Below are 26580 nucleotides of genomic sequence, written 5' to 3' on the forward strand. Positions count from 1 at the left end.
ATTTGTGTGCTAAATATCCCGCTTCATTACGGTGGGAGAGTTTCGTGTCCTTCCCTCTGTAACAGAAATTCGACGTTTGCTAGTCTTTCGGGTCAAAGTAACAAAAAACAAACAAAAGAATGCAGATAAGGCATCACTGCTTGCAGTGTATGATGGGTAGGTTTGTGTACTCAACTTAGTAGCAGGCGTTTGGACCTGAGTCATAGCACATGCATAGATCTCTAGACAGCAGGAGTTTCGGAAAACCACAGTCAATGTTTATCTACGGTAAAACATCGCTAGAAAAGATCGCTTCAAAACGAGAGAGAGAAAGAGGAAAAAGAGCCCATTTTTTTTTTTTGTTCGTTTTTTTCGTTTTTAGCCAGAGAGGGAAGTCCATGAGCAGATGAGTGCAAGAGTCACATTCCTTCAATGAGCAGTTCTTCACTTCAAAAAGTTCAATTGTTCTTCATTCTCTACAAACGACATGCTTTCCAGATCCGCGAAAATCTGTTACAGCGTTCCACGAAAAACACATGACCCAGCAAACAAAAAAGCTCTACATACATGGACTTTTCTGTTTGGGAGCACATTGGTAGGATTCACTTGTTTTACGTAAAACTACTTCATTTTTCCGTCTTTTTTTTTTCTGGTTCCATTCAAGACTTCTAATTATTTGGAGAAAAAGACGCTACAAATGACAAAAATGGGATAACTTTTTCCAACTGTCTGTGGCACAGGTCATGCATTCCATTAGCAGTTCGATTTCAGTACTTTATTTATTCAGTAATTTTTTGCAAGTCTTCAAGCACCAAAAGGTAAAGAAAAAGGCAAAACCAAACTCGAAACAAAAAAAAAAAAAAGATAGGAAACCAAAGGGAATAGGAAAAGGAGCGCTCCGTAGCACTGTGCCATCAGTGCTGTTCTCGAAGAGGTTTTTTGGGAACGATGCTTCAGCCCATCAAAGAAAAGAAGGATGAATTAATACTTCATAAAGTGGTGCAAATCCCTCCTCCTGAGTAGAAGAACTGGAGAAGGGTCCATGCGCTCACGTTCAGTAACAGACCAGCTGTTGCTCTCTTCAGAAGTGGTCGATCAGCACGGACACACAGTTGGCGCCCACCAGGTAATTGGGGTCTCCTGGAAGACACTTGTTTTGCCAGCATTTGGGGTCACCTGTGGACATAAACAGGAGGAAAGTCATGAGGAATACGCTATTAAACATCATCATAATCTAAAACTCCAGATTTTTCCATTTACACCAGGGCTGCATGATTTGTGAAAAAATTTCTGAGATATTTCGGACAAATTATGATTAAAAAGCATCAGGTTTGCTGTGCTCGTATGTAAGGCTGCACAATTTAGCCCAAAATTGTATTATATAAAACAATATAGGTTCCATTTGTTAACATTCACTGCATTAGTTGACATGAGCTAATAATAAAAAATACTTCTAAAATATTTATAAATCATAATTTCAACTTTTACATATATACGTTATTACAATCAAATCTGTTAATATTATTTGACCTGATCTTATATTTTTATAAACTAACTTAAACATAAATGAGTAAATACTGCAGTAAAGCATATTTAACATTAACGTAGTAATAATAATTATTAGAAAATAAAATAGAAATATTAAACAGTGAGAAATGAATAATTTCTCTTGCTCACAGGTAAAAGAACACTGTGGCATGATTCACTCTGAAAAACGCAGCACATATATTTTTTTAAAATTAAAAATCACAGCCTTTGTGATTAGGGTTTTATTTGGATTAATCGTGCAGCCCTATTTCACACTGCAGCTAAATTCAGTCGTCACTCATTTTTGGCTGCTCAATACTGTTCTGTTTGATTAAACGGGAGTAACAAATGAATTTGCTCCCGGCAAGACTTTCATAAAAAATAGCAATCAGGTTAATTTGTCATTTACACCCACAAGATGCCACATTATCACCACGTCAACCATCGTGAGATCAGGAGTGACTCCTAATTTAAGGGATTCAGTTTTGCAAATAAAATAAATCTGTTTTTGATTCCCTGAACCGAATGACTGTTTGGACAGGCCCTATTCACACTGCAGCTAAATTCAGTCACTCCCCTTTGGAGCACTTAATCCAGTTCTGTTCACACACAGAATTTGGTTATGGGTGTGAAAACCAAATTCATTCTTAGGAAAGAAGAAGAAAAAAAAAAGGTTACAAATGTAAAACCAAAATTTGCTGGCATCCACCTTTCTTGTTTTACAGTCACAAGACACCACATTACCACCATGCCGAAATTAGGAGTGACTCCTGTACTCGTACACAATAATTTAGCATTTTCAGTCCTGCAAATGAAATTAAATGTGGTTGTAATTTCCAAAATTTTCCCAGAGTAACCCAATTACTCCATTTAGACATTTTCTCCATTTTCACACTGCAGCTAAATTGAAGTCACTCCTCTTTTGAACACTTAGTCCAGTTCTGTTCACACAGAGTTTGGTTATAAATGGATGTCACAACCAAATCCAGTTGTTAAAAACAGCAAATGCCAACCGGGTTCATTTGTTGGCATCCATATTTCTTATGTACAGCCACATTACCACCGTGTTAACCATCACAAGATCAGGGGTGTATTCCAGAAAGCATGGTTAACTAACCGTCAGATAAACCCTGAACTTTCAAGGAGCCTGATTCGACTCACATGCATTTGGTTGTTACGCTACAGTAAAGCGCTTCATTGTAGTACTATACGGTGATTATCTCTTCAGCGCGCGGTGCGAGCAGAACAACAATGCAGAATATTAATAACTATGACTGGCACTGTCATATACATAGCATTATAATGAGAACTCTATTATAATAAAACGCTGTGGTTTTATAGTGTTTAGTTGAGTTGCATGTTATTGTGTGAAGAATGTGTCCACAAAAGGAGTTCATTCAGAGCCGCGCAGACGCGTTCATGTGCATTCGGGGCATTTTGTGCAGATAGCCTATAAATCGTAATATTAACGTTATGTTATATAAATAACGAAGCGTATTCTATGTGAGATAAATGAGTTAAATCCCATTGATTAAAAACCGGCTATCATATGCTTCATTCATCTTCAGCACGCGCAGCTCAAAACAGAAATGCAGAACGTTATAACTCATATACATAACATTATAATGAGAGCACTATTGTAAAAAAAAATAAAAATTGTGAATTCTTAAGGGTTTCGCTGACGTTTAATGTTAACTATCTTTTAATCAAAACATAAAACATTGTTCACCCCGTTTGTATCTGCGAGGCGTCCGTTACACATTTTCCCTGTGTATTTATGACTGTCGAACGTCTGACTTGACTCTTGGTCATGTATTTTGCTCCGCCCCCAAATATATGATTCGACTATCAGCATGATTCGAAAATTCCGATTCGACTATGAAAATCCTTAGTCGGGACACCTAATATATATATATATATATATATATATATACACATATACATATACATATATATAGTAGGTTATATACATAACTGTATTGTAATAATATATAATATTGTGCGCTATCTGTCACGCCCACTGAAGGCTCGTCAGTAGATCATACATGCTCTGATAGCGCTGAAGTGAACTAACCCTGGAACATAACCTGCTCCGGATCAGGTTATCTTCAGAGAGCAAGTTACTATGGTTACTTACATAACCTCAAAGTAACCTCCAATTTTGTAACCGAAAGCTGAGGTTATACGCTCACTTATCCTCAAACATACCAGGGTATGTCACATAACTTGCTTTTGGGAATACACCCCAGGAGTGACTCCTGTATTTATACACAAAGCAAATGCTAATTTAGATGGACTCGCTCCTGGTTGTCTTCCTCAAACGTGGCCATACTGAGCCCAATGATTTGTGTCAGTTCCAGTCACATTTAACAATATTACATGGGTTAGTTGTGAATGAATAAGAGCTAAAGAGACATTAAGTGCATTTGCGATTAAGACTGGTGATAAATCGATGAAGCAAAGCAAGCGCACAGATCACACAGTGAAAGCATCATGTGATCAGGATAACTCTGAGCGTGAAATGTTAATTCAGAGAACCCAGAAAATGAAAGGAAACCACAAGATGAATAGCTGTTTCCAAACAGCTTCAATCCCGATCCCAATAGACCCATCATAGGACAGAGAGAAAGGACAGCGTACCCGACGAGGAGTCGGAGGATTTTAGAGCAAAAGACCAACCATCAGGGGTCATAGACGCACAATGTGGTAGACGCAGTTCCACGGGCTTCAGGAACTTCAGACCGTGAGGGCCGCACATCACCAGAGGACTGAGCAGAGTTTCACCTGGAAGAGCAGACAGGCCACAATAAGCTTCTGTCATTAATTCAACAACTATACCACCATTCAAAAGTTTGGGGTCAAAAAATACTATAAAGAAGTGTCTTAAGCTCACCAAGGCTGCATTTATTTGATTACAAATACAGTAAAAACAGTAACATTGTGAAATACTATTAGAATTTTAAATAACTGTTTTATGTGTGAATTTATTTTAAAATGTGATTTATTCCTGTGATGCAAAGCTGAATTTTCAGCACTATTACTCCAGTCTTCTGTGCCACGTGATCCTTCAGAAATCATTTGATGTTCAAAAAACATTATTATTACAATGATGTTTTTGTGGAATTTGTGTGTTAATATTTTTGTGGTAACTGATACTTTTTCAGGGTTCTTTCATAAATAGAAAGTTTAGCATAATTCATAAAAGTCAAATAGAACTGCATTTATTATATATTACATATTTATTATATACATTTATATATATACATATAATCGTATAAAATATATCGTGTATATACACACATATATATATATATATATATATATATATATATATATATATATATCTTTTTTTTTTTGGTAACATTATAAATTGCTTTATTGTCTCTTTTAATCAATTTAATGCATTCTTGGTGAATAAAAGTACTAATTAAAAAAAAAAAGAAAAAAGAAAACAGACCCCAAACATTTTTATAAAACATAAAATTAAGAAACCAGGTTCAGTGTAGCAAAACATTTGTTTGCTAATATTTTATACTTGTTTATACTTTGTTTAGCGGCACTGGATTTTGTGTTAACAGGTCTGTTTTTTTTTAATAGTTTGTATGCTGAACAATTCATGCATCTAAACTCGTTTTTTCACACTAGAGCATGACAAAAATTCAGCTTTTGTGCATTTTTTCTGCTGTGCACCGAACTTGATGTGAACAGCCGTTAAACGAAACCAAACAATATTTTTCTTTGTTTTTTATTTAGTCTTTCAACTTTTAACTAAGGTAGTTTTGTTCAAAGTGTTTTGCTTAAATATGTGAAGTGTAAATTAACTTCAACGCACACTAAAATTTAACAACAAACAAACAAAAAATATGCTGAAATAAAAATGAAAATAAAACTAACAAAAGTAGATGGGATTCAGACCTTTCTCTTTGTCCAGAGGGGGCAGAATGCTGTTGTCTCGGCACACTTTGAAGTAGATCTCCTGCTCCACGCTATCTGGAATCGCTCCTTGCGGGATGATGATACTGACTCCTGTCTCTATGGAGCTCAACACCCCACCGTTACAATTAAAGATGCCCCGCGCCGTGGCGACCACCGTGTGACCTTCGTCTTCCTCATCGTCATCCAGTGCACTAGGGCTAGAAAGCAGACAGAGAGTCGTTTAGTAAACAGGAGGAATAAATCCAGCTCTGGCTGAAGTTCTTTCTTCATCTTACCTGACGGGAACGGCCTTGGGAAGGGCGTTGATGTTGTTGTGCTGATACTTGGGCCTGTTGTCCATGGTGCGTGTGAAAGTGTCGACCCCGCTGTCAGTGTCCAGGGGCTGGGGCGAGATTTGAGGTTTCAGGTTGTTGTTCACACTGGGTTTGGACTGTGTGTCGTTGGGAAGCAGGTTGTGGTTGAATTTAGGGCTCTCAAACTTGCGCTCGAAGGGTCGGGCGGAGCTGGTGTAAGGCTTGGGGACGTAGCGGTTGTAGCTGGTAGGGACACCTAGCGTTTTGGGAGGGGCGTCCGTGCCGTTGATAGAAGACTTGGGGGGCAGGTAGCTGGTCTGGATGGGGTCGTCCCGGGCGGGAGCTCTGAGAGCCGACAGGTCCGGTTTGGCTTTGGGAGAGCTGTGAGGATCTGGCAGCGAGTTCACTGGGAGATCAGAGAGAATGCATCCAGTTTTTGTTGTGGTATAAAAAAATGATGCAATCTCATTGGTATTAGCACTGATTTCTGAAATTTTGGCAATATAAGAACATTGATAATATGGCCATACACTATGCAAAAGGGTTGTTTCTTCAACTTAGGAACTTTTTTTTTTTATAAATATATTTATCATAGAAAAGTCACATTTAAACTTGATCACATTTTCATTTGCTAGTTTTTAAATGTTTTCTTAGTATATATATTTTATAATTTGATCTAGATTCAAACACTCCAAAACCCATAGGAATTATAACTATTTATAGGAATGATTATTTTCATTGTTTACTTCACTATTTGTTATAAATTATTGAATATGGTGTGAAATTAATCTTACTTTTTTTTTTTTTTAAAGTGGCTTATAATAATTAATAGACAAAGTTTATGTACTTGATTACCATACAGAAAAAAGTACTTTATAGCAAATTATTTTCAGACATTCTGTAATTTTTTTTAAAAATGATGCAATAAGTGTGAAAATATTGATTCAGCGTATTCAGTTGGACATTTTATTCTACAAATGTTTAAAATGTTGTTTGTTTCATTATTCAGGTTGTAAAATTAACCTATAATTAAAAAAAAGTTTTTCAGTAATTGACTAACTTTTATTGACTAACATATTTCCCAAACAGACTATAGAATTTTATAGTGCATTATTTTTAGTCATTCTGTAATCTTGTAAAATTATGCACAATTATGTGTGAAAATGTTATTTGTGTGTATTTAGGAGGATGCATAAAATGCTAGTTATAATTAACTAGTTATTAATTGTTATTAATTAAATAGACAAAGGAATTGGGCATTTTATTTCTAAAAAATATTTAATTGCATTATTTATGGTGTAAAATTAATTATAATTTTTAAAAAAATGCTATAATTATTAGTGCTTTTTTAATTTTGTAAAATTATGCAGGAAGTGTGGAAATATTATTTGTGTGTATTTAGGATACAAAGGTGGCAGGTATTTCATTCCAAAAATGTTTAAAATGTTTAATTTCATTTATTTACAGTGTAAAAAAATTATCTGTAATTAAAAAAAACAAAAAAATCATTTCCAGTAATTAATTGTCAATGCTTTTTAAGCTTGTGTACTGGTTTTAGCAAACAGTGCAGAATTTTCAGTCATTCTGCTATTTTGTAAAATTATGCAATAAGTGTGAAAATATTATTTGTGTGTATTTAGGATAAATAAAACGTTAGCTATGAAATCAGGTATCGAGTCAGTCATTGCATTCCAAAAATGTTTCAAATGCAATTTCCAAAACAGAAAGATATCAAACAAAATACATCATTTGAGATGCAATGAAAAAGACAGACATCTCCTGTGATGTTTGTTTAAACACTGTTGGACATTATTAGCAGACAAATTTAACTAGTAAGTGTGTAAAAAAAAAAAAAAAGTACCATAGCTGAACACTCAAGACTCATTCTTACCCTCGATGTTGCTGAGTTTGGGCAGGGATGTGGGTGGAGCAGCAGGCGTGGGCTGGCTGTATGGAGCAGGTGACGGGTTGACGGGCGGCAACGGCTCGTACCTCTTGTCCACAGGACTCACCTTCTCCACAGACTCCGTCCTGAAACAGAAAGAGTGTGTACGATATATACAAGAGCACCATCAACATACAACAGTAAGTACTCTGTGTCTAGCGTGTTTGACGGTACCTGGCGAAAGGATATGCGATCTGGGGCTGAGGAGGTTTGGGCGGCTCGTGGAAGCGATTGATTCCAGTGTTGGGCTGATTCATGGCCTTGTTGTCAAAGCTGCGGCGGTCAAAATACGACAGCTGCTTCCTGTAATACTCTTCATCTTCATCTGGGTCATAGTGGTTGGAGCGGACCACGTCGTCCCCTACACGCGGCTGAGGTTTCTGGGGCTCTGGGGCTCTAGGAGCAGAAAAGAAAATCATCAAAAGGAAAGATCTTAACTGTATTCAGCAAAAATTGAATGGTATTTTCCAGAATGGAAGATCAACCACCAGAGGGCACTACAGGATTACATTAGCATTCTCTACTAACACCACATACATATGCTTAAAAATAGTGTGAAACTACCTGAAATAAGAGGTTTAAATTTTATTTCAGTTAACTTTTATCTTATTTTATTAGTAATGTTTCTTAATCATCAAATCAGCATATTAGAATGATTTCTGAAGGATCATGTGACACTGAAGACTGGAGTAATGATGCTGTAGTTTTAAATTGCAATAATATTTAACAATTTTACTATTTTTACTGTATTTTTGATCAAATAAATGCAGCTTTGGTGAGCATAAGACACTTGTTTTAAAAAACATCCAAAACATTTGAAACAATCTGACAGACCCCAGGCTTTTGAACGGTACTGTAAGTATGTGGTTGTACCTGTAAGAGGGTTTCTCCTGCTCCAGGTTGCTGAGAGAGTTGGCTTTAAGCACAGGACCAGGTGTGCTCACAGGTTTCGGGAGATCTGTGGGCTGAAGAAGAAAGCACATCCATTCTGTCAACACACATTTACATAAACCTTCTTGTCTGTGCAAAAGTTGACACTACAATATTATAAAGTCATGTTGAAATTATTACCAACAAAGCCCTCGATGGAAAGCTCTAGGTTAAATGTGACCCTGGAGCACAAAAGCAGTCATAAGCAGCACAGGTATATTTTTCTTTTATACCAAAAATCATTAGGATATCAAGTAAAGATCATGTTTATGAAGATATTTTGTAAATTTCCTACTGTAAATATATCAAAACTTAGTTTTTGGGCTTCATTTGGACGACTTTAAAGGTGATTTTCTCAATATTTGGATTTTTTTGCACCCTCAGATTCCAGATTCTCAGCCAAATATTGTCTGATCCTAACAAACCATACATCAATGGAAGGCTTATTTATTCATATTTCAGATAATGTATAAATCTCAATTTCAAAAAACTGACCCTTATGACTGGTTTTGTGGTCCGGGGTCACAAATATCAAAGGGACAGGAACGTACCCTAATTCCCGCTACTTCCGGCGTATCCTTGGCTCGGTCAACAGACACGGAGCGCTTGTTCTCGAACATTTTGACCCGGTTGAGCACAGACTGGGGCTTCATGGCAGGGTCTTCATCATCGTCATCATTCCTGGGGGGAGGCGGCAATGGTTTGGGAGCTGCAGGGTGAGGCGGTTCTCCTGGAGACAAGACGGCCTCAGGTTTGGGAGGCGGAGCGGGAGGTTCAGAGTTCATCATGGGCTCGTGCGGCGCTGCTTTATATGCTCGGTTCGGCGCTCCAGGGTTGTATGAGGGTCTCATTGCAGCGTCACCGTAATACTGCTTGGGCGGATCAGGGGAGCGATGCGCATTGCCTGGGAATCCATGCGGATCGGACTCGAAGGGCGAGCGGGCGTCATAGGAGACCGGAGGGGGAGGAGGAGGCGGCTCTTCGTAGCGCGCAGGAGCGGGTTTAGCGTGCCGCGGCCGGTTATCGTAACCCATTGGGGACACACCATCGTATTGGGACTGAGGGGGGCTGAAATCCCTGGTTGGGCCATCCTCGTACGGAGAGCGGGTTTCGTACCCCAGCGGAGGAGGCGGCGGCTGGTGGGCCTGAGGGTAGCCGGACGCGGGCGGTGGTTGGGGTGAAGTCTGCTGCTGGTCGTAAGGGGGCCACTGCTCGTTGTAGTGAGGCACACGGTTGTCGTAGTGCAGGTGCGGGTCGTAGTTGTGAGGCTTTGGTTGTGCGTAGCCGCCACCGTCGTAGCCATAAGGCGGGTGCTCGTACTGGCGGTATGGCTGTTGGTCCTGGTAGACAGGCTGGTGGCTGTAGGAGAGCGAGGTGGGGGGGCCTAAAGGCTGCTGCTGGGGAGGGGGAGGCTTCACGCCGTGGTTCACTCGCACAGGCTCATCCACGCTGTAGAGATCCTTTTTATACATCTGTGAGGGACAAAACGTCAGCTGTGAGAGCCGGTTTGACTGAAAAGGCTCAAATGGGATACGAAAATTTTGCAAAACAACCTCAGTCGCTAGGACTAATGAACTTTTTAAGGGTAAAAAAACAAAAACAAAAAAAGGCTAAATATTTAAAATTAGCTGTAATTAAATATTTAAGTACTAGATTAGCATTTCCTTCAGGAAGTACAAGTGCTTGCAAGGCAGTAAAAATAAGGTATGTATGATTTTAGGTAAGTTCAGGTTTTTGGCTTTGATTGCTGTCCACAAGAAATAAACAATGTTTCATCAACGCAAACCAATGAAAACAAAAAAGCTGACAATACAGTCAATTTGAACAGAAATAGTTATATAAAACCATGTAATGCATATGGTTAGAACAAAAAACAATATTAGAAGAACAGAAATATTAAAATGAGCTTAGTTTTTACATTTTAAACAAATATATATTGAATAAAATTGATCAACAATAAATAAAAATTATAGTTTTAAAATAATGTGGTTTTATTTCGTAAGTCAATGGGAAATTTTCTATATAATTCTATATAATTCTCTCTCTCTCTCTCTATATATATATATATATTAGTCCTATGTATGCATGTATGTACACACACATAGATTTTTGTTTTATTTTGTTTAAAGACGTCTTATGATAACCATGGCTAGATTTATTTGAGCACAAATACAGTAAAATAGTGATATTAAAAAAAACAAAAACGTTTCTATTTGAATACATTTCAAAATGTAATTAATTCCTGTGATGCAAAACAAATTTTCAGCATTACTCCAGTCTTCAGTGTCACATGATCCTTCAGAAAGTATTCTAATATGCTAATTTGATGCATTATTATTGGTGCTCGGTTATTAATTATGGCATTATATGAATGTTTGATAAATATGGCGGTGCCTTGCAAGCACTGAAATTAAGCTCAATCCTGAGCAGAAAAAACCCCATTAATAACTGATTAATTCCTTATGCAATAAAACAAGCATCTTAGCAACTTTCTACTCAGCTCTACATTTCTACAGTTTGATAAGAAGCCCTTCAACATGTGCAACACCTCCACTTGGTTACACTTCTTTGATTCCTCATCTTTAGTAAAATCTAATACATTTATAATGGGTCCAAGTGGAGCTTTAAGGATGTCTTATTCATTGTTTGAAAGGCTCCTTCTCAAGCTTCAAAGTATAGCCTGAAGACAGTAGAGCTGTAAAAGGTCCAACGCCTCCTATAAGACAACTTAACATAATCACAGAAGCTCTTACATAACGTCTTCATCTATGAAAAGAAACATCGGTTATGAAGACATTATGCAGGATTAGTCCAGTTGTTTTCCTTTTACATTGCTGTAAGTACTGTCTGCAGGTTAAATGAACATGCAACTACAGAAATCCATTCTTGCAAATCAGGGAAAGTTCCGTTTGCAATTAAGTGGCACGTCTACAGTGCATCTAGCGGCCGTCCGTACAGGTGTGATTCAGGTCAAAGCCAAACGCTACCGTCACGGCTATCACTACAGATTAGGGCCAGGCGATACAGCTTGAAATGTATTTATTTTTTCAGTCTTATGACACAGTTCACAATATATATGCATTTGCTCTGAGGATCCATTGTTTACATCAAACAGCATAGTATGTTCAAAATGATTCATTCAAGAACTAAAATGCAGTGAAAATTATTTCAAGTGATTTGCACTAATAAAATAATATATTAAAAAAATAATAATATGAAAATTGTTACGTTGATGCAAACAATAGCGATATACAAAAAAAAATTCATGATATATGCATAATTTTACGAAAGCATTTTAATATATTTAAAAAATATGTATTAAAATATGTGAAAATTATAAGTGATGATATAAATGAATCACTGAATCAGTTATGAACTGACTGTTTGTACTGATTAATGGAAATGATTCAGATTTGTATGACTCGAATTCTTAAAACTTAATTACACAATAAAAACCTAATTATCTTAAATCTTTAATGTTGTTAATGCTATTAAATTGCTCTCATGGGTCAATGATGGAAAGTTTACAAAATTTTTTGGTGGACAAAATTCAGACTTTTCTATGGAAGCCTATTCATAAAAATAACTGCAACATTTTAATTCCGCAATTCAGATTTTATTAAAATTTATTTTCTTTTTTTGAAATTTTGATTTATATCTACAGTTCGAATGTTGTTTTTATAGATTCTAAAGATGACTTTTTTCTTAGAATAAATTTTTTTGTTTGGCACCACGGAATAAATTTTTTTAAAAGTCACTGCAAGTTTTTTAACTCCCAATTTGTACTTTTTTCCCCTCGCAATTCCAAGTTCTCGCAATTCTGAATTTATGGCTGTTTACACTTGTGCGTTTTCATTTAATTTTGAAACGCATAACTTTTGCTACGGTTAAGTCTGTCGTTTACACAACTCCGGCATTTTCGACCCTCGAAAACGAAGACTTTTGAAAACGCTGCAGACCTTGTTTTAGTTTAAAAACACCGGGGTTGCGTTTCAGTGTAAACGGAGCAAAACGGAGACTTTTGAAAACAATGGCGTTCGCTCTGCGTATCCTTGACGATCATGTAAACAATAACATCATGCTCGTTGTTGTACCCATAGATATGCACAGGTAGATTCCCCATTCAACCGCTCCAAGCACGCAGATGCGTGCGCCATATAAATAATAGGGATCTACCTATACATATCTATGATTGTACCTGCATGAGTGGTCACGTGACATGTGTTTTCAGTTGTGTAGTGTAGACTGAGATCGTTTCTGAAACGCAGTGAAAACGCCGGTGTAGACGAGGATCGTTTTCATTTTAAAATTCCGTTTTAAAACGAAAACACACTAGTGTAAACAGGGCCTATATCTCACACTTCCCCCCACAATTCTGCATTTAGGCCTATATCTTGAAATTCAGAGTTAAAAAATTTTCTCGCAATTCTAAGAGATTCAAGATCCCCTCAATTTGGACTTTTTTTCTCCCAATTCTGAGTTTATATTTTATATATTGCGAAAGAAATACAAACTCACAACTGCAAGATATAAAAGCAGAATTACAGGGGGAAAAAAAGTGCGAATTGTGAGATATAAACTCAGAATTGCAAGGAAAAAAATCTGTAATTATATATCGACCAAATAAAAAGTGCATTAAAATAGTCACACATTCGCAAAGTTGCACCGTTTCAAATAGCTGTCACATTCATGACTATGCAATATATCGCCAAGCCCTACTACAGACAGAACAAGCTGAAAGAAAGGTCATAAATTAGGAGCCATGCAAGAGGAAGTACGAGGCAACATGTGAGGAGACTGCACTTCTACTTATGCAACGGGCCCTCGTCCTCCTGTGATGCATGTGTACCAGTTACACAGTCTCTGCCGTAGTGTCAGAGGAACACACGCAGCACACGCGTGGGGTGGGCGGAGCATTCATGCAGACAGTGGAGTGGGAGGAGTCAAAGAAAAGAGTGATAGACACAGGCAAGGTTGAGAAAGAGAGAGCTGGGCTGAACCAGGCCGAAACGGGCCGGAAGCGGGTCCAGCTTCCGGTGGTGCTGGTACCTTTGGATCTGGGCCAGGAGGAAGCAACTGGTGGGGGTCGTGTGTTGGGGGCTGAGCGAGCTCAGGTTCGGGCTGGGGGTCGGGAACGGGGACGGGGCTGTTAAGGGAGTCGGCCTGAGGGGTGCCAGACGGCTCCTCTGGGTTCGTACCCGCTAGTGGCGAGGTGGGTTGGACAGCAGGGGGCGCTGCTGCCGCTGCAGAGGGAGGGGGCGGCGAGGCCAGAGCGGCCTCTGTTTGCTGTGGAGTACGGGGCAAAGAGGTTACAGACAGCACCAGCTTCAACTAGCAGCTACGACCACCAAAGCATCCTTAATCAGGTTAACTGGTAGCTACTGAAAGCTGAATAAGAGTTTGTCTGGTAAAGAATATCACCTGGTCATACAAACTTAAGTGTGCATTTGAATAAAATAGTGTCTAGCTTTACAGGAAGCAGAAACTAGGTAGTGGTCCAGTCCTGCTGCATATGCAGTTTAAAATGTTATTAGAGCAGGAAATAAAGGTTTACATTTCAGATAATGCACCAAAGGAAGGAAAATGGTTTTTGTTGATTTATATGGTAAATTCTACTATGCAGTACATTTTCACATTCTGATATATTTGTTATTTTATCAGATAATATATTAAACTCGAACAGATTGAAACCATATTAGTAAGAATCACCAGAAAAACTGGCAAATTTAAAATCTAATGTTAAGAAAAACAAAGTTTTTATGTTTTGTTGTCTGGTTTATAAATTGAACTGACAGTTATCAGAATTTATTATACATGTAAATGCATTCAATTTCAAAACTACATGGGTTTATTTTAAGAAATATTAAACTGTATATATACACACACACACGTTTTTTTTTTTTTTAATACTGGTTTAATTGGTTAGGAGTTTAAAAATTTTTCCCTGTGTCCTCAAGTTTACCTTTCATCCTGTCAGTCTTCTGTATATCTTAACAACTAACAAAGCCCTAAAGACTAACTTTATCCCTTTATCTAACAAAAGCCAATTCCTTAATGTCATTATCCTTCAGGAAGTGACATCTGCACAAACATCAATCATTTTATATAATTTAGTGATTTTTTTGTCATATTAATTGGTCTGTCTGACTTGAATCATTACATCTTGTGTGATAAAATGTAAATTAGTATAATATTTAAAAAGAAAATTGTAAAAAAAATAAATAAAATAATCTAAGCTAATAATCTAACCAAGCTACCTAGCACCCTTATATAAAACAAATAATGATAGATAGATAGATAGATAGATAGATAGATAGATAGAAAACAATAAAATAAATAAAAACCTACCAAGCTGACACCCGTGTGTAAGCTAACTCTCCTCACTAAACAATGGCTAACTTTAGATTCTTATTTCCATCTTGCCAGGTTCCATATTATTAATTTTCTTGCCAGTATGTGAATAGGTTGTAATTAGTATTTTTTTAATTAAGTGCCCGAGCATCTTTTATAGAAATACTTCATTAAATTACAACACAAGCATATTCATTTTTTTAAAGTTAGAGTTCAAAAAGCACTGCATAGCAAAAATGACCAACATAAAACTGTACAGAAGTTCCAATGAAATGAACAGTAAAAGTAATCAACACACACACATAATGGTACTCATATTCTGTACCTGCTGAGGCGCTGCCATCTTAAACCCGGCCGGGTCGATGCGGTTAACCGGCTCCGGTTGCGGCACAGCATGCTGGTAGCTTGGGTACCCAGCTGCATCCTGGATGACCGGCGGGTCCTCTCGGACAGGTTCGGAAGAGCGTGTGATGGCAGGCTCGCTGGGCAGGCCCACCTCATCGTTCATGGTCTCATCCAGCTCCTGGTCGGTGTAGGCCCCACCCTCCGTATCGGTGTCCTCGTAGTCAGAAGTGTGGCGGCTGTCGGTGCTGTACATGCTGTACTCACTGCCCGGTGCCGAGAGGTAAGAGAGGCGGTCGTCGTGGATGTCAAGGTCATCGTCAGGAGCGCCATCTGCCTGCATGTGGAGAGGGGGAGGGAGGGATGGTTAGGATGAGTTTGATGACCCACAGCAGTGGATATGAAATGATGGATGGGTGAGAGTGGAAACTAATGCATATCAAACGCCTGGACTGTAACTGTGTAAAAGCAGAAATAGCTCTGCTTTTTTGCTCTTAAAAGTTAGTTTTTTCAATATAGTAAACAAATGGAATGTTTTACATGGGTACCAACCAAATAAATGAATTAACACAAGAAATATTGTTTTAAGCAGAAACTGTTTTAGGGATACATAATATATTTGTTCGATGTCGGTTATCAGCTGACTTTTTTTATTGTATCAGATATATATATCGGCTGAGAGTTATATTCAGATTTATTCAGTTTTAACTATGGTTATATAATTATTATTTATTCAGTTATACAGCTTACTAATAATAGAAAGCCAAATTCACCTGACAACTCTGCCGAACATAAATACTGATCATCAAATGCCAATAATTATAAAATTTCAAACAGCCTTGTTGATATAGGTCAACCACATATTACAAATGCATTTATATAGTCATTATTCATTCAGCCAAAGGCAAATACTGATAATTAAAAAAAAGAAAAATGTCAGTCAACATATTTGGCCTTGCTGATATAATAGTCGACCACCAATTATAATTACAGATATCCAATTATTAATTTTTTTAGTGCTGTCATAATAAAAACTATAGAGCCTAATGGTGATATATAAACAATGCAAGTGGCCTTAGCAATATATAGGTCAACCACTAATTAATGTAATTATTTTTTATTAAGGCATTGGCATTGTTAGTGTTGTTAAAAGAAAAGTCCTGCTTCCAACACCAAAAAGAAAAAATTAAAGGCCGATGCCCATAAAAAAAAAACAAAAAAAAACTAAGTATCGGTCGATATATCAGCCTTGGCAATATATAGCTCAACCACTAATTACAGGTATATAATTATTATTTATTCAAATACAGTGTAACTGTAGCAAAATATTTAACCACAGAATGACCACGACTGACCAATCAGAATCAAGTATTCCAGAGAGCAGTGCTGTGTTGACACATGAATGAGGGGGTGGGGCTCTACATAAATAAGAAACATTTGGATATTGAGGCACAAAACTAGAGAAGCTTACCTTGCCCTCTGAGACCCAGACCAACTGGTTCTGCTGCTGCTGGATGGTCTCTTTCAAAGCGCCATACCACCCGTCATTCATGTTGTTCAAGTTGATGGTGGCTAAAAGGAAGAAGAGGCAATTTACTTACTTAACTACAAATACACCACAACTGGTAGTTGCATTTAAAACAACTTTTAATGGTACTTCTGTAGCTCGCAAAAGTTCTCATTCATTATATGGACTAGATTGTCCAGGACAAGCTTCAAAATTGCTCCTTTTGTGTTCCATGGACTAAAGAAAGTCTAACACAGTTCTGTAACAACATGAGACTTATAATATTATTTTGATGTTTGGGTCCACTCACTGGTGAAAAGGTGATGGTTGTTCTTTCTCAGTTTGAGAGCACGCTCATACAGCTTCCGGGCGCTCTTCCTGGACTCGGAACAGAGCCTGGTCCTCATGTTCTTGACACCCTGCTTGCTGTCGGGATTCAGGAACACCACGATGGGGTACCACTGAGCGTAATTCAGACGATCTACCGCGTTGGGGGTGATGTCCAGCACGGCATGCTTGTCCTAGCAGCACAAACAGAATCATGAAACACCAGCCGGGCCTTTGCAGGGTCTGTGAGACTACGCTCACGAGCTGAGCAGATGGAATGGCAGTTAACTAAATTATCCGAATCCATACTCACTCGGTCAATGATCTGTTTAATGGTATGGAGACGGATGATTCCAGAGCTGCGCTGGTCTGTGCCTGCGTCTCTGGGTTCGCTCTCTGAGGAAAGGAGAAAAAGATGCTTTATACCTTCTTAATATAAGAAAAACTTTGAAAAATCTCATTACGCAGTACTTACTTGCAAGTTCAAAGAGGTCGGCCTCCTCTCTGGACAGTTTCTCTCTTGCAACATCCGCAATAGGCCCAAAAATGACCACCGGCCTCAAGAAACCAGCTTTTTAAGCAGGAGAAACAACAGGTTAACTAAATATCCACAAAACATTGTCCTTCAATGCAAGTCTATCAGATTATTTCCTGCAAACATCCACAGACAATCTGAAAATGATTAGCTAAGCTTCAAAATTAGATGCTCAAACCTGAAATAACCATAGCAACTAAAATCAGGTCTATAAACAGCCTACCTTCTCGAAGCACCACTCTTTCATAAGCGGGGAACTTTGTTTGGACGGGTTGAGCAGAAAGGTCCTCTCTGCTCTTCCTCAGGTTGCGTTTGGAGCTACGGAGGCCTCTGAACCTCCAGAAATCAGCCCGATCCCCTCCTGGAGTCTTTGGGAGAGTGTATTGGACACTCGATAACTGCTCAGCCCTGCAGAGAACATAAAAAACAACAACTCAAACTTCAACAACTCTACATATTAAACACACGACTCAATGCAAACTAGTACAAATGGCTTCTATACCTATTCTTGTTGGGGATGATGCCCCGTTCCACCTCCTGGTGGTTCTTGCCGATGCGGATGGCGAGCCAAGAGCCCAGTTTGCCGTTGTAAAGGGTGTCGACCACTCTGAAGACCTCCCCCTTATTGAAGCTCAGGCCGTAGGGCGACTCCTTCTCGTACTCAAAATGGGTCCTGATGTAGAACGAGTCACCTACATCGGACTCTACAATGCGCCGGTACACTGGGAAGCAAAGAGATTTACGGCATTATTATTGTGTGGTTCTGATAAAAAGCTTGAAACGGTTTAATGTGTTTTGCTGGTCTTATCTGGTTTAGTTTATCAGACAGTTATCTGACAAGTGTCCAAAATTCCTTTAAAACCATTAAAAACCAGATCAGTCTGACCAGCGGAAACCAGCTTGGTGGATCAGCATATCAGGCTAGGCTGGTTTTTTCTTTAGGTTTAATTTTTTAACTTTCATAATATAACGTTTTACAAGATCCTATCCCTCCCCAGAATCTCCTCGCCCTTCCACATATTGCGTAAAACGTTTTTTGTGTTTTCAGTCAGCTAACTGGTTAAGAAAAGTTATTTCAAGTAGCTTGAACAAGATATTAGGATAACACATTTGTTTTTGATCAGGTATTGACCTTAGCCAAACATTAACTGGTTGAGGAAAGCGGTTTTGATTAGCTACAAGAAGATAGCACAACAATGCACTCGTTTTCAATCTAGCTTAGCCTAGTGCTAAAAAGAAGGTCTTTTGATTACAAGATATTACAATATATTTGCATCATACGGAAAGTGCATGGACAATTGCGGAAAGCAGACAGCCAAAGTATACTTTGGGCTTAATGGTTTACAAACAGGGATTCATATTAGATTTTAAGAGCTGACATATCATCCTCACCATCTTTCTTTTTCTGGGCCAGGATGGTGACCTCCTCTCCTTTGGGCAGGTCCAGCAGAAACAGCACTGCCTCCTCGCGGATGATGTTTGCAAAATCCACATTGTTTACCTGGGAAGGGTTTAAAGAAAAGCCATTTAGAACAAAAACTCCCCTCTAAAGGGGTCTAACGAATGAGAGGAAAGTTTCAAGACAGGTTTGTGAAAAAGTGCGACTGTGTGGTGAGGTTTGTGAGAAAGTGAAGGTGACAAATGCTCTGAATAAAGAATAGACATGTTGGAAAAACCCAGAGAGGAAGAGAAAGAGGCTGCGTTTGGCAGAAAGGAGATGGAAACCAACGTCACCAGGGAAACCATCCTGAGAGAAGGCAAGCATCTTCACACACACTGAGGTTTAACGGCATCTATACAGCACGAGAGGGACATTTTGGAAGTGCGAACCACCATAAAACTAGGACTGCCATTAAAGAGCCCGTAAAAAGGAGGTTATAAAAGTCGGGACACCAAATCTCCCTTCACTCGCAGGCCTTTAAGAGTCCCACTCGAGTTATTCATCACAAGAGCTAAACGCCACCACAAACATCTTCAGGCTCAACTGCTGAGAAACTATAAGAGATGAAATGACTTGAGCATAAACCAAGCAGGTATCAACATCAGACAGAAATGCCCATTCACACACACACACACACACACACACAGCATTAGCATTAAGGCTCTGCTCCAAAACATCAAGCTGCCTACCTAAGCAACATTTTTAGGCATCTCTGGGCTGCCTGACCTGAAGCCTGTTCCAAATAATGGGCCACAAATTATGCTGCCTTATTAGATACCTTCTTGGCAAAAACTGTCGAAGGGAGTTTACATTATAAATAAATGTAATTTATTAAAAATGTATCTAGAGAAAATCGAAAGATCAGCCCAGAGTTATTATAGCTAACTAAAATGGAAACCATAAAAAATTGTTAATTGAAATAAACATCAACCAAAATAAAATGTAAAAAATTAAACTCTATTCAGCTAGTTGCTAGTTTAACTTAACTAAAAGGGAAATAAACATCAATAAGAACTAAATAGAATCATTAAAAAAAAAAAAAAAAAAACAAAAACAAATACAAATTTCAAAACATACAACAAAAATACTAAAATGTCAACTGAAATTAAAATAAAAACAAAAATATAAAAATAAACAATACTTAAATACTCTGGTTCTGGCAAGGCTAACTTTTTATTTAACCAAATATTACTGTGTATTTTAATATATTTTTGTTCATATTGCAAATATGCATATTATTATAAAGACTAGTTATTATAACAATGTTTCCAGAATTCTATTTATTTTAAGCATTTAAAAAAAAAAAAAAAACTAGTTACGAGCCGTAAATCAAACTAAACAGCTCCAAGTTGAATCAATGCAACATCTGAAGCGAAAAATATTTTTAATCGGTAAACAGACTACATAACCACTGAACTACACATCCCATGAAGCACTGCAAATCGAATCAGAAATCAATCAAATCAGAAACAGAAGCTCAAAATGATACTACTGGCCATGAATCATTCAAATATCTGAAGTGTATTCCAAAATATTAATTTATATACAAATATATAAGCTATTTAAGAGTGAAACTGCAATGCTTCATGGGAGTATGTGGTCACTGTTGAGCTCTTTTGCCAGAACTCTCGCTTCCACAGTAACACGGACTGCTCTGATTGGTGGATCGCTAGCAACCTGATGAATCAATCGCTGTCAAAGTGCCCTTTATAGGTAGCTGCCTATATAAACAGCTTTTAGCCAGAAGTTGCATTAATTAATCAGTGAAGTGGTTACAGTGAATCAAAACATGGTCGTCTCACCCTGAGAATCTGGTCTCCCTCCTCCAGGCCCTCTTTAGCAGCAGGACTGTCCTCCAAAACTCCCGCCACAAATATCCCAACGTCATTCCCGCCAGCGAGTCTCAACCCCACGCTCTCGCCCTTCTTAAACTTCACCAGCTTCATGCTCGGCCTGAGGGTGGACACGCAAACATAAGGACATCTAGGACATTTCATTCTCAATCTCTCTAAAACACTGAGTTTGGGGAAAGTTAGTGAGGCGCACCGCAAGATGCTGTCATCGTGCGTGACGCTGGGAACTGGGGCGTCTGCCGGACTAACAGGCAGGTCCACGTCAGGTTGGCCGGGTTGAGCGTACACAGGCTTGGGCTCTGAGGAGATCAAAGCACATTGAGTATTTCAGTAAAGTACACGCGCGCACACAAAAATGTCACCACAGGAGCGTGTCGCGCTCTGGGAGGTCACAGAGATGCCCAGCGGGACGGAGCAGGTGTAAAGACACTGTCACAACTGACAAACTCCCGCTGCTCGTCACCGCCTGAGCACAAACCCAGGCTGAGAATAATGCACGTTCGATCACAGTGTGTTCATGTGTAGTGACCTCTGACCTGGCAGAGGGGGGAGCTGTTTCTCTTCTCTGGCTGCCGTCTGCTCTTTCGGCACCTCCTCTACCATCTTAGTAGGTACGGGAAGCGGCCCGGCCTTTGAGACCCTGTCTTCATCACGGCTTCGGTGACTGTGGGTGAAGAAAAAAGGACAACACAAAGCAAAGCTGTTAGAATCACACACATTAAACACTGGTCTTGTTATGATTTCCTGTAGTAAATCGGTGAACGAATCGGTCTTTGAATGATTTGGTCAAACCGATTTGCAAAGCATTTTAAATCAGTAGATTGTGTGTGAGAAGCTTGTTTGGAAGTAAAACATTTAGGGTAGTGATATGTTTGAAACATAAGCAACGTAAAACTTGGAAGAATCAATTCTTAGAATGATTATTCAACTTAGTCTTAAAAATAGGTTTACCTGGAACAAACAATTAGGATCATAACAGCATTAAACTCAAACATATATATTATTTACATGATATACTACTAAAGAACACAAATTTGCATAACTTAGACAATAATATTGACTTTTGCCCTTTTGAATGAATCAATTTTGAATGATAATTGATGAATCAGTCTTTTGAAACAGTAATTGAAATAGTCTGAATGAACCAAACTGCTAACATGATTTTCCAAATTGACTTCACTAACTCTTATGCATCGTACAAAGCAACTTAAATTATCATAACCAGTAGCACTGGTAAAGTCGTATTTAACTACGTACATATTTTCTCACAAAAACAGATATAGACACTACTAGAAAACTTGTGAGTGATAACTGAAACAAACCAGTGAATGAGTGTTTTTTGGCTCACTGAACAGTCCAAACAAACCAAATCACTAAATCTACTGACTGTTATCTGTCGTACAAATATCCAATATCTGATAATACTAATAATAATCTGGTAATTACTTTTTTTTTTTTTTTTTTTAAATAAAGAACATGTAAAATGCCACACTTCTGGAAAAACCTTTGATTGATGACTCAAACAAATCAGTTTTTCTTTTTTTTTCTTCTTTTTTTTTTACCGATTCATTTGAAACAAACAGCCTAAAATGTATACTTTGAAATTGAAAACATTTCCTCCTAAGGCCAGAAACATTCTCAGCACAAGTACCCAAACGCAGATGTGAACGCTTGGTGAACGAAGAATGTGGTTTGGTTACTTAATAAGCGACCTTGCACCATTTTGTACTCCAGGGGGCGATAGAGTTACCATCATTATCTGTGCTATTAAACCGGAATCAAATTTAACTATCTCCCTGAGATTTTCAATCTGTTGCACCCGTCATGAAATTAGTCAACCTGGAAGAGAAAACTGACGTTTTACGTGAATGTCCATTATAGTGTCCCTTGTGGCAATGCTGAGAATGCAATGGGAGAAACAAAATGATTTACGGTCTTCAAAGGTGACGCCTGCTGGTCAGAATGGTGTAAATACAACAAACCACCTGCTAGCGGCGAACCACCAAAATTTCATAACGAAGACTCATTTACTAAAATAATGTGCCTTTGACAGTTTGCGACATGCTTCGAATCGTTAATGCAAAACAAAAGATTTGCAAAGGTTACAAAACTTCACAAAGCAGTGTTTCGAAAGCGCCCATCGCTAATTCACGTACTTGGGAGAGTATGTTTCAGACCGTAAGTGAAAGTACAATCAATAATACACCTGTATACAGGACACTGAAAATATATATGATACAGTGCGGAATGAAATGAGCTTTTGTGCTGTTCGGTTAAAGCTTTTGATGATTAATGCATGCTCTGCTCTCAGCAGGACAACCAAAAACAACACTGCTTTTTTCCACACTATCAAGCCTAAGCACACAACCCCATAAAACACTGTTTACACTGAAAGACAAATGGCAGATGAGAGCGAGGTAGATGGGGAGAGAGGGAGGACGTTGTGTGGCTAGGGCAGCTAGGTAGTCTTGAAGGTCACAGCTGTGCTTTGCAGCTCCTTTGTTGGACTATATTTAGCGCAGCCCATCTGATCTGGAGTAATGGAGGAGACAGAGACAGAGAGAGAGAGAAAGACGTGAAGAGAAAAGGACTCCAGGTGCACCACCGCCGTTGAGGCACTCCAAAAATCGGCACGTGGCCAAAGATGACAGGTCCGGCCCGTGACCTTTATTGTCACGGTAAACAACAGCGGGCGACATCCACGGACTGCAGAAACTGTCCATCTCTGCAGGGCCGGGCCGCCACATGTGGTCCTGTTTTATTCATGACAATGACGAATATCTTTCCCAGCAATTACGGTGTGGTTCAATAAAAAGTCTCGGCTGATGACATTGAGGATAAGTGTGTGGCATAACGCACTATACCTCAAAGCATTAAAGCCATCACTGTCCGCTCGAGGGTCTTTACGGATCCTATGATCCATAAAACTGACTATAAGAGAAAAATAGTCAATGCTGAAGAGGGCAGCACTTGCGGTTACCAATCGTGCTCTATTTTGAGGAACTATTACATTCTGTTACGGGAATGTGATGAGCTTTTTGGTCTACAGTAAGTTGTGTAATTTAGTAACTCTCCAACTGGTTTTGCATCAACACCCACATTTTACATTGGAATTTAGTGGCAATTTTTAATCATACAATACTAAAAAAAAAAAAAAAAGGGCCCATTAAAATGTATAAATATTACTAGTTTTGGGGATGAGAGCATGCTCACGTTGGCATCTGCCTAATTTGGTTTGCGTCCACCAAGTGCCCAACGAATTTGTGCCAAAACATTGGTCTGACTGGATGTTGTATAGACATTTTCTTCTCTCTTTCAGGAGTTGATCCTACTTATTTTGCAAGCACCGGTTTCAAAACACTGGTGTGATTCTCTAGTTTTCAAGTGAAAGAGAAAAGGGAGGGAAGAACTTGGCAGGACGTCTTAAAACACGCAGTCTTTCCTCTTAGTTAACAGATTGACAATCCAGAACCAGGCTGGTAAAATCAACTTCAAAAGAGCAAGTGGAAAAATGTTGGATCTCGCTCTTTCACTCTTACAAGGTTAAAACAAAGTGGAGGTGCGCAATACCTCTCCATGGCAGTTGTTCAGCAAATGCCATGTGACTAATCACTCTGAAAATCATCATGACACCAACAGACCCAACTTTGTGACATGGGAGGTAGCAGAGAGGCAAAAATATTCATCTATTTCGATGTATATGCATGCATTTTCTCTTATGTTCTCAGTGTGACAGGAAATTCTGCTGGATGTTCTCAAACATCCCATCTAACAGGGAATGTTCCAAGAGCATTCTGGCAAGGTTTTCTCAAAGTTGAACAAACTTCTTCTAGTAACGTTAATAGAATGTTTGTTAAAACGTTTAGGGACATATTTTGTTAGCACAGTGCCACACTAAATTCTGGAACCATTTCATCTGAGACGTAAAAATTAGTTCCAGTCCATTAAACCCATTGGTTCCTAAACCAGGAATTCAGTGATAACATCCATACCACAAAAACAAGTTTTCAAATCCCAAACTAGCTGGATTGACGGACAAAAAGGCAGCTGCCTAAGCTTTCGGGAAGCAACCTCTGCCTTCACAGATTCCAATTTTTTGTGACTCTTCGCACACGGGGCAGGTGGTGCTTCAATCCTATTGGACGACTTTCAAGGATGGCTGGCTGAGCAGATGTGCCAGTAATACAGAGAACTCTCTGAGGCAGAGAGAAACTACTACAAACGATGTTAAAAGCGGCATGTTTCCGCCTGCACTGCCAAACTGATATCAGCAGACCTTTATGTGTGTACGTGTACGTTTTTTCGACAGACAGCCCTATTTCAGTTTTCACTCAGCAGAAAAGCGGTAACACACAGCTGAGACCAGTTCTTTGAATTTGCATGAGAAATGAGAATGAAGGGATATGCTTGATGTCACAGATGCATGCTGGGATTGGGCATACAAACCTATGAATTTCCTGTGCCCAAAATGGTTTGTTAGGCTTCAGCCAGAGGTGAGAGATGTTGGGATGATGAAATGAACACGTCAAGTAGTTCAGGTAAAACAAGAACACCATTTCAGCACACAACACACACATTGAGTCACACAACTTTGAGAAGCGCCCACGTCACATGCTTTAGTGCAAAGCTCACAAAAGCGTTAGTTAGTTCGGGACACTGCGTTAACCGGACCCAAACACTTACACTGGCCGGGTTCTCTGGGCTGTCGGCCCTGCGGCCCTGATTCAAAACAAGAATCAGAAGAAACTTCATGAACAGGATCTGCAAACGTGTGTGGTCAAGTGTGTAATTTCTTCATCTAAAACATTTGCTTAGATGCAATTGTTCGATAACAGTAAGTAACCCTAAAGCTGACGATTGGGCCACTCAAAGAAACAAACTGAGCCGGTTTTCATTGAGTTTAGTCTCTTCATAAGTCAACCTGCAAATCGCCTACTGATGCTTCCATGCATTTTACCGCCGAAAAAATTACACACTTCACCTTTATATTTAGGGTTTCATTTAGGAGGCTGGCACATTTGCAGGAAGATGAAATTCCTCCCATCATCTACCGCTGTCACACCCTGGTTTATCTATCTAGGACACTTCCAATTTACAGGAGCGTTTTGTCAAGCCTGCAGTACCGTCTGACAGAGGCTTCTCTCATATGCCGGTCACAAAGCTGTTCTCATATCAGCGGTGAGCAGGCCTGCAACTCCAGCTCTTAAAGCTGAAATACAACTCAACCTGTTGAATATTATAAAGACAGGAGGACCTAAAAATTGAGGGGGAAAAACCTCAAAAACCGACTATTTGGAGATTATTTGGCTACAAAATGTGGTACGTTTGTGTCGCATGATTTCATTTTTACTAAAATATCTTGTGTGGCAGCAACCAAAGAAATTGAGGAAAACAGAAAGGCTATCTGACCTGCCGTTGCTGATCTGTGGCGGAGAGTGTCTGGAGTGGTCCGAGGGCTCGGAGCGGCGGTCCGGAGAACGAGAGCGGCTGCTCCTCTTCCGGTCGTGGGATCGGTTGGAATGATCGGAGGCCACGGAGTGGATGTCTGAAATATCTAACAAAAAGATCAAATGATTTCACACCATTACAGGTGTTGTGTTACAGAATTCTAAGT

The 26580-nt window shown here is 38.9% G+C and overlaps 1 protein-coding gene across 13 annotated transcripts in view; it reads right to left on the reverse strand.

Annotated features, from left to right (window-relative positions):
- Window positions 1-75: 75 nt before the first annotated feature.
- The window catches only part of tjp1b (tight junction protein 1b), a 104043-nt gene continuing 77538 nt past the window's right edge, over window positions 76-26580 (reverse strand). For 4 of the 13 annotated variants that reach the window (XM_058767535.1, XM_058767534.1, XM_058767542.1 and 1 more), the window contains 22 exons: window positions 26376-26520; window positions 25650-25685; window positions 21503-21630; window positions 21160-21265; window positions 20916-21066; window positions 19065-19173; window positions 18175-18394; window positions 17896-18080; window positions 17613-17708; window positions 17451-17533; window positions 17121-17331; window positions 16775-16875; window positions 15287-15640; window positions 13660-13896; window positions 9162-10082; window positions 8554-8645; window positions 7855-8076; window positions 7627-7766; window positions 5718-6141; window positions 5422-5639; window positions 4147-4290; window positions 76-1155 (listed from right to left, as the gene is read on the reverse strand). In XM_058767535.1, the coding sequence (XP_058623518.1) occupies window positions 1061-1155; window positions 4147-4290; window positions 5422-5639; window positions 5718-6141; window positions 7627-7766; window positions 7855-8076; window positions 8554-8645; window positions 9162-10082; window positions 13660-13896; window positions 15287-15640; window positions 16775-16875; window positions 17121-17331; window positions 17451-17533; window positions 17613-17708; window positions 17896-18080; window positions 18175-18394; window positions 19065-19173; window positions 20916-21066; window positions 21160-21265; window positions 21503-21630; window positions 25650-25685; window positions 26376-26520 (4418 nt within the window). In that variant the 3' untranslated portion in view covers window positions 76-1060. The remainder of the gene's footprint in view (window positions 1156-4146; window positions 4291-5421; window positions 5640-5717; window positions 6142-7626; window positions 7767-7854; window positions 8077-8553; window positions 8646-9161; window positions 10083-13659; window positions 13897-15286; window positions 15641-16774; window positions 16876-17120; window positions 17332-17450; window positions 17534-17612; window positions 17709-17895; window positions 18081-18174; window positions 18395-19064; window positions 19174-20915; window positions 21067-21159; window positions 21266-21502; window positions 21631-25649; window positions 25686-26375; window positions 26521-26580) is intronic. The other 9 variants (XM_058767538.1, XM_058767537.1, XM_058767536.1 and 6 more) reach the window with 8 other exon arrangements.

The sequence above is a fragment of the Onychostoma macrolepis genome, chromosome 25 (genome assembly GCF_012432095.1).
Source record: "Onychostoma macrolepis isolate SWU-2019 chromosome 25, ASM1243209v1, whole genome shotgun sequence".
NCBI classification, from domain to species: domain Eukaryota; kingdom Metazoa; phylum Chordata; class Actinopteri; order Cypriniformes; family Cyprinidae; genus Onychostoma; species Onychostoma macrolepis.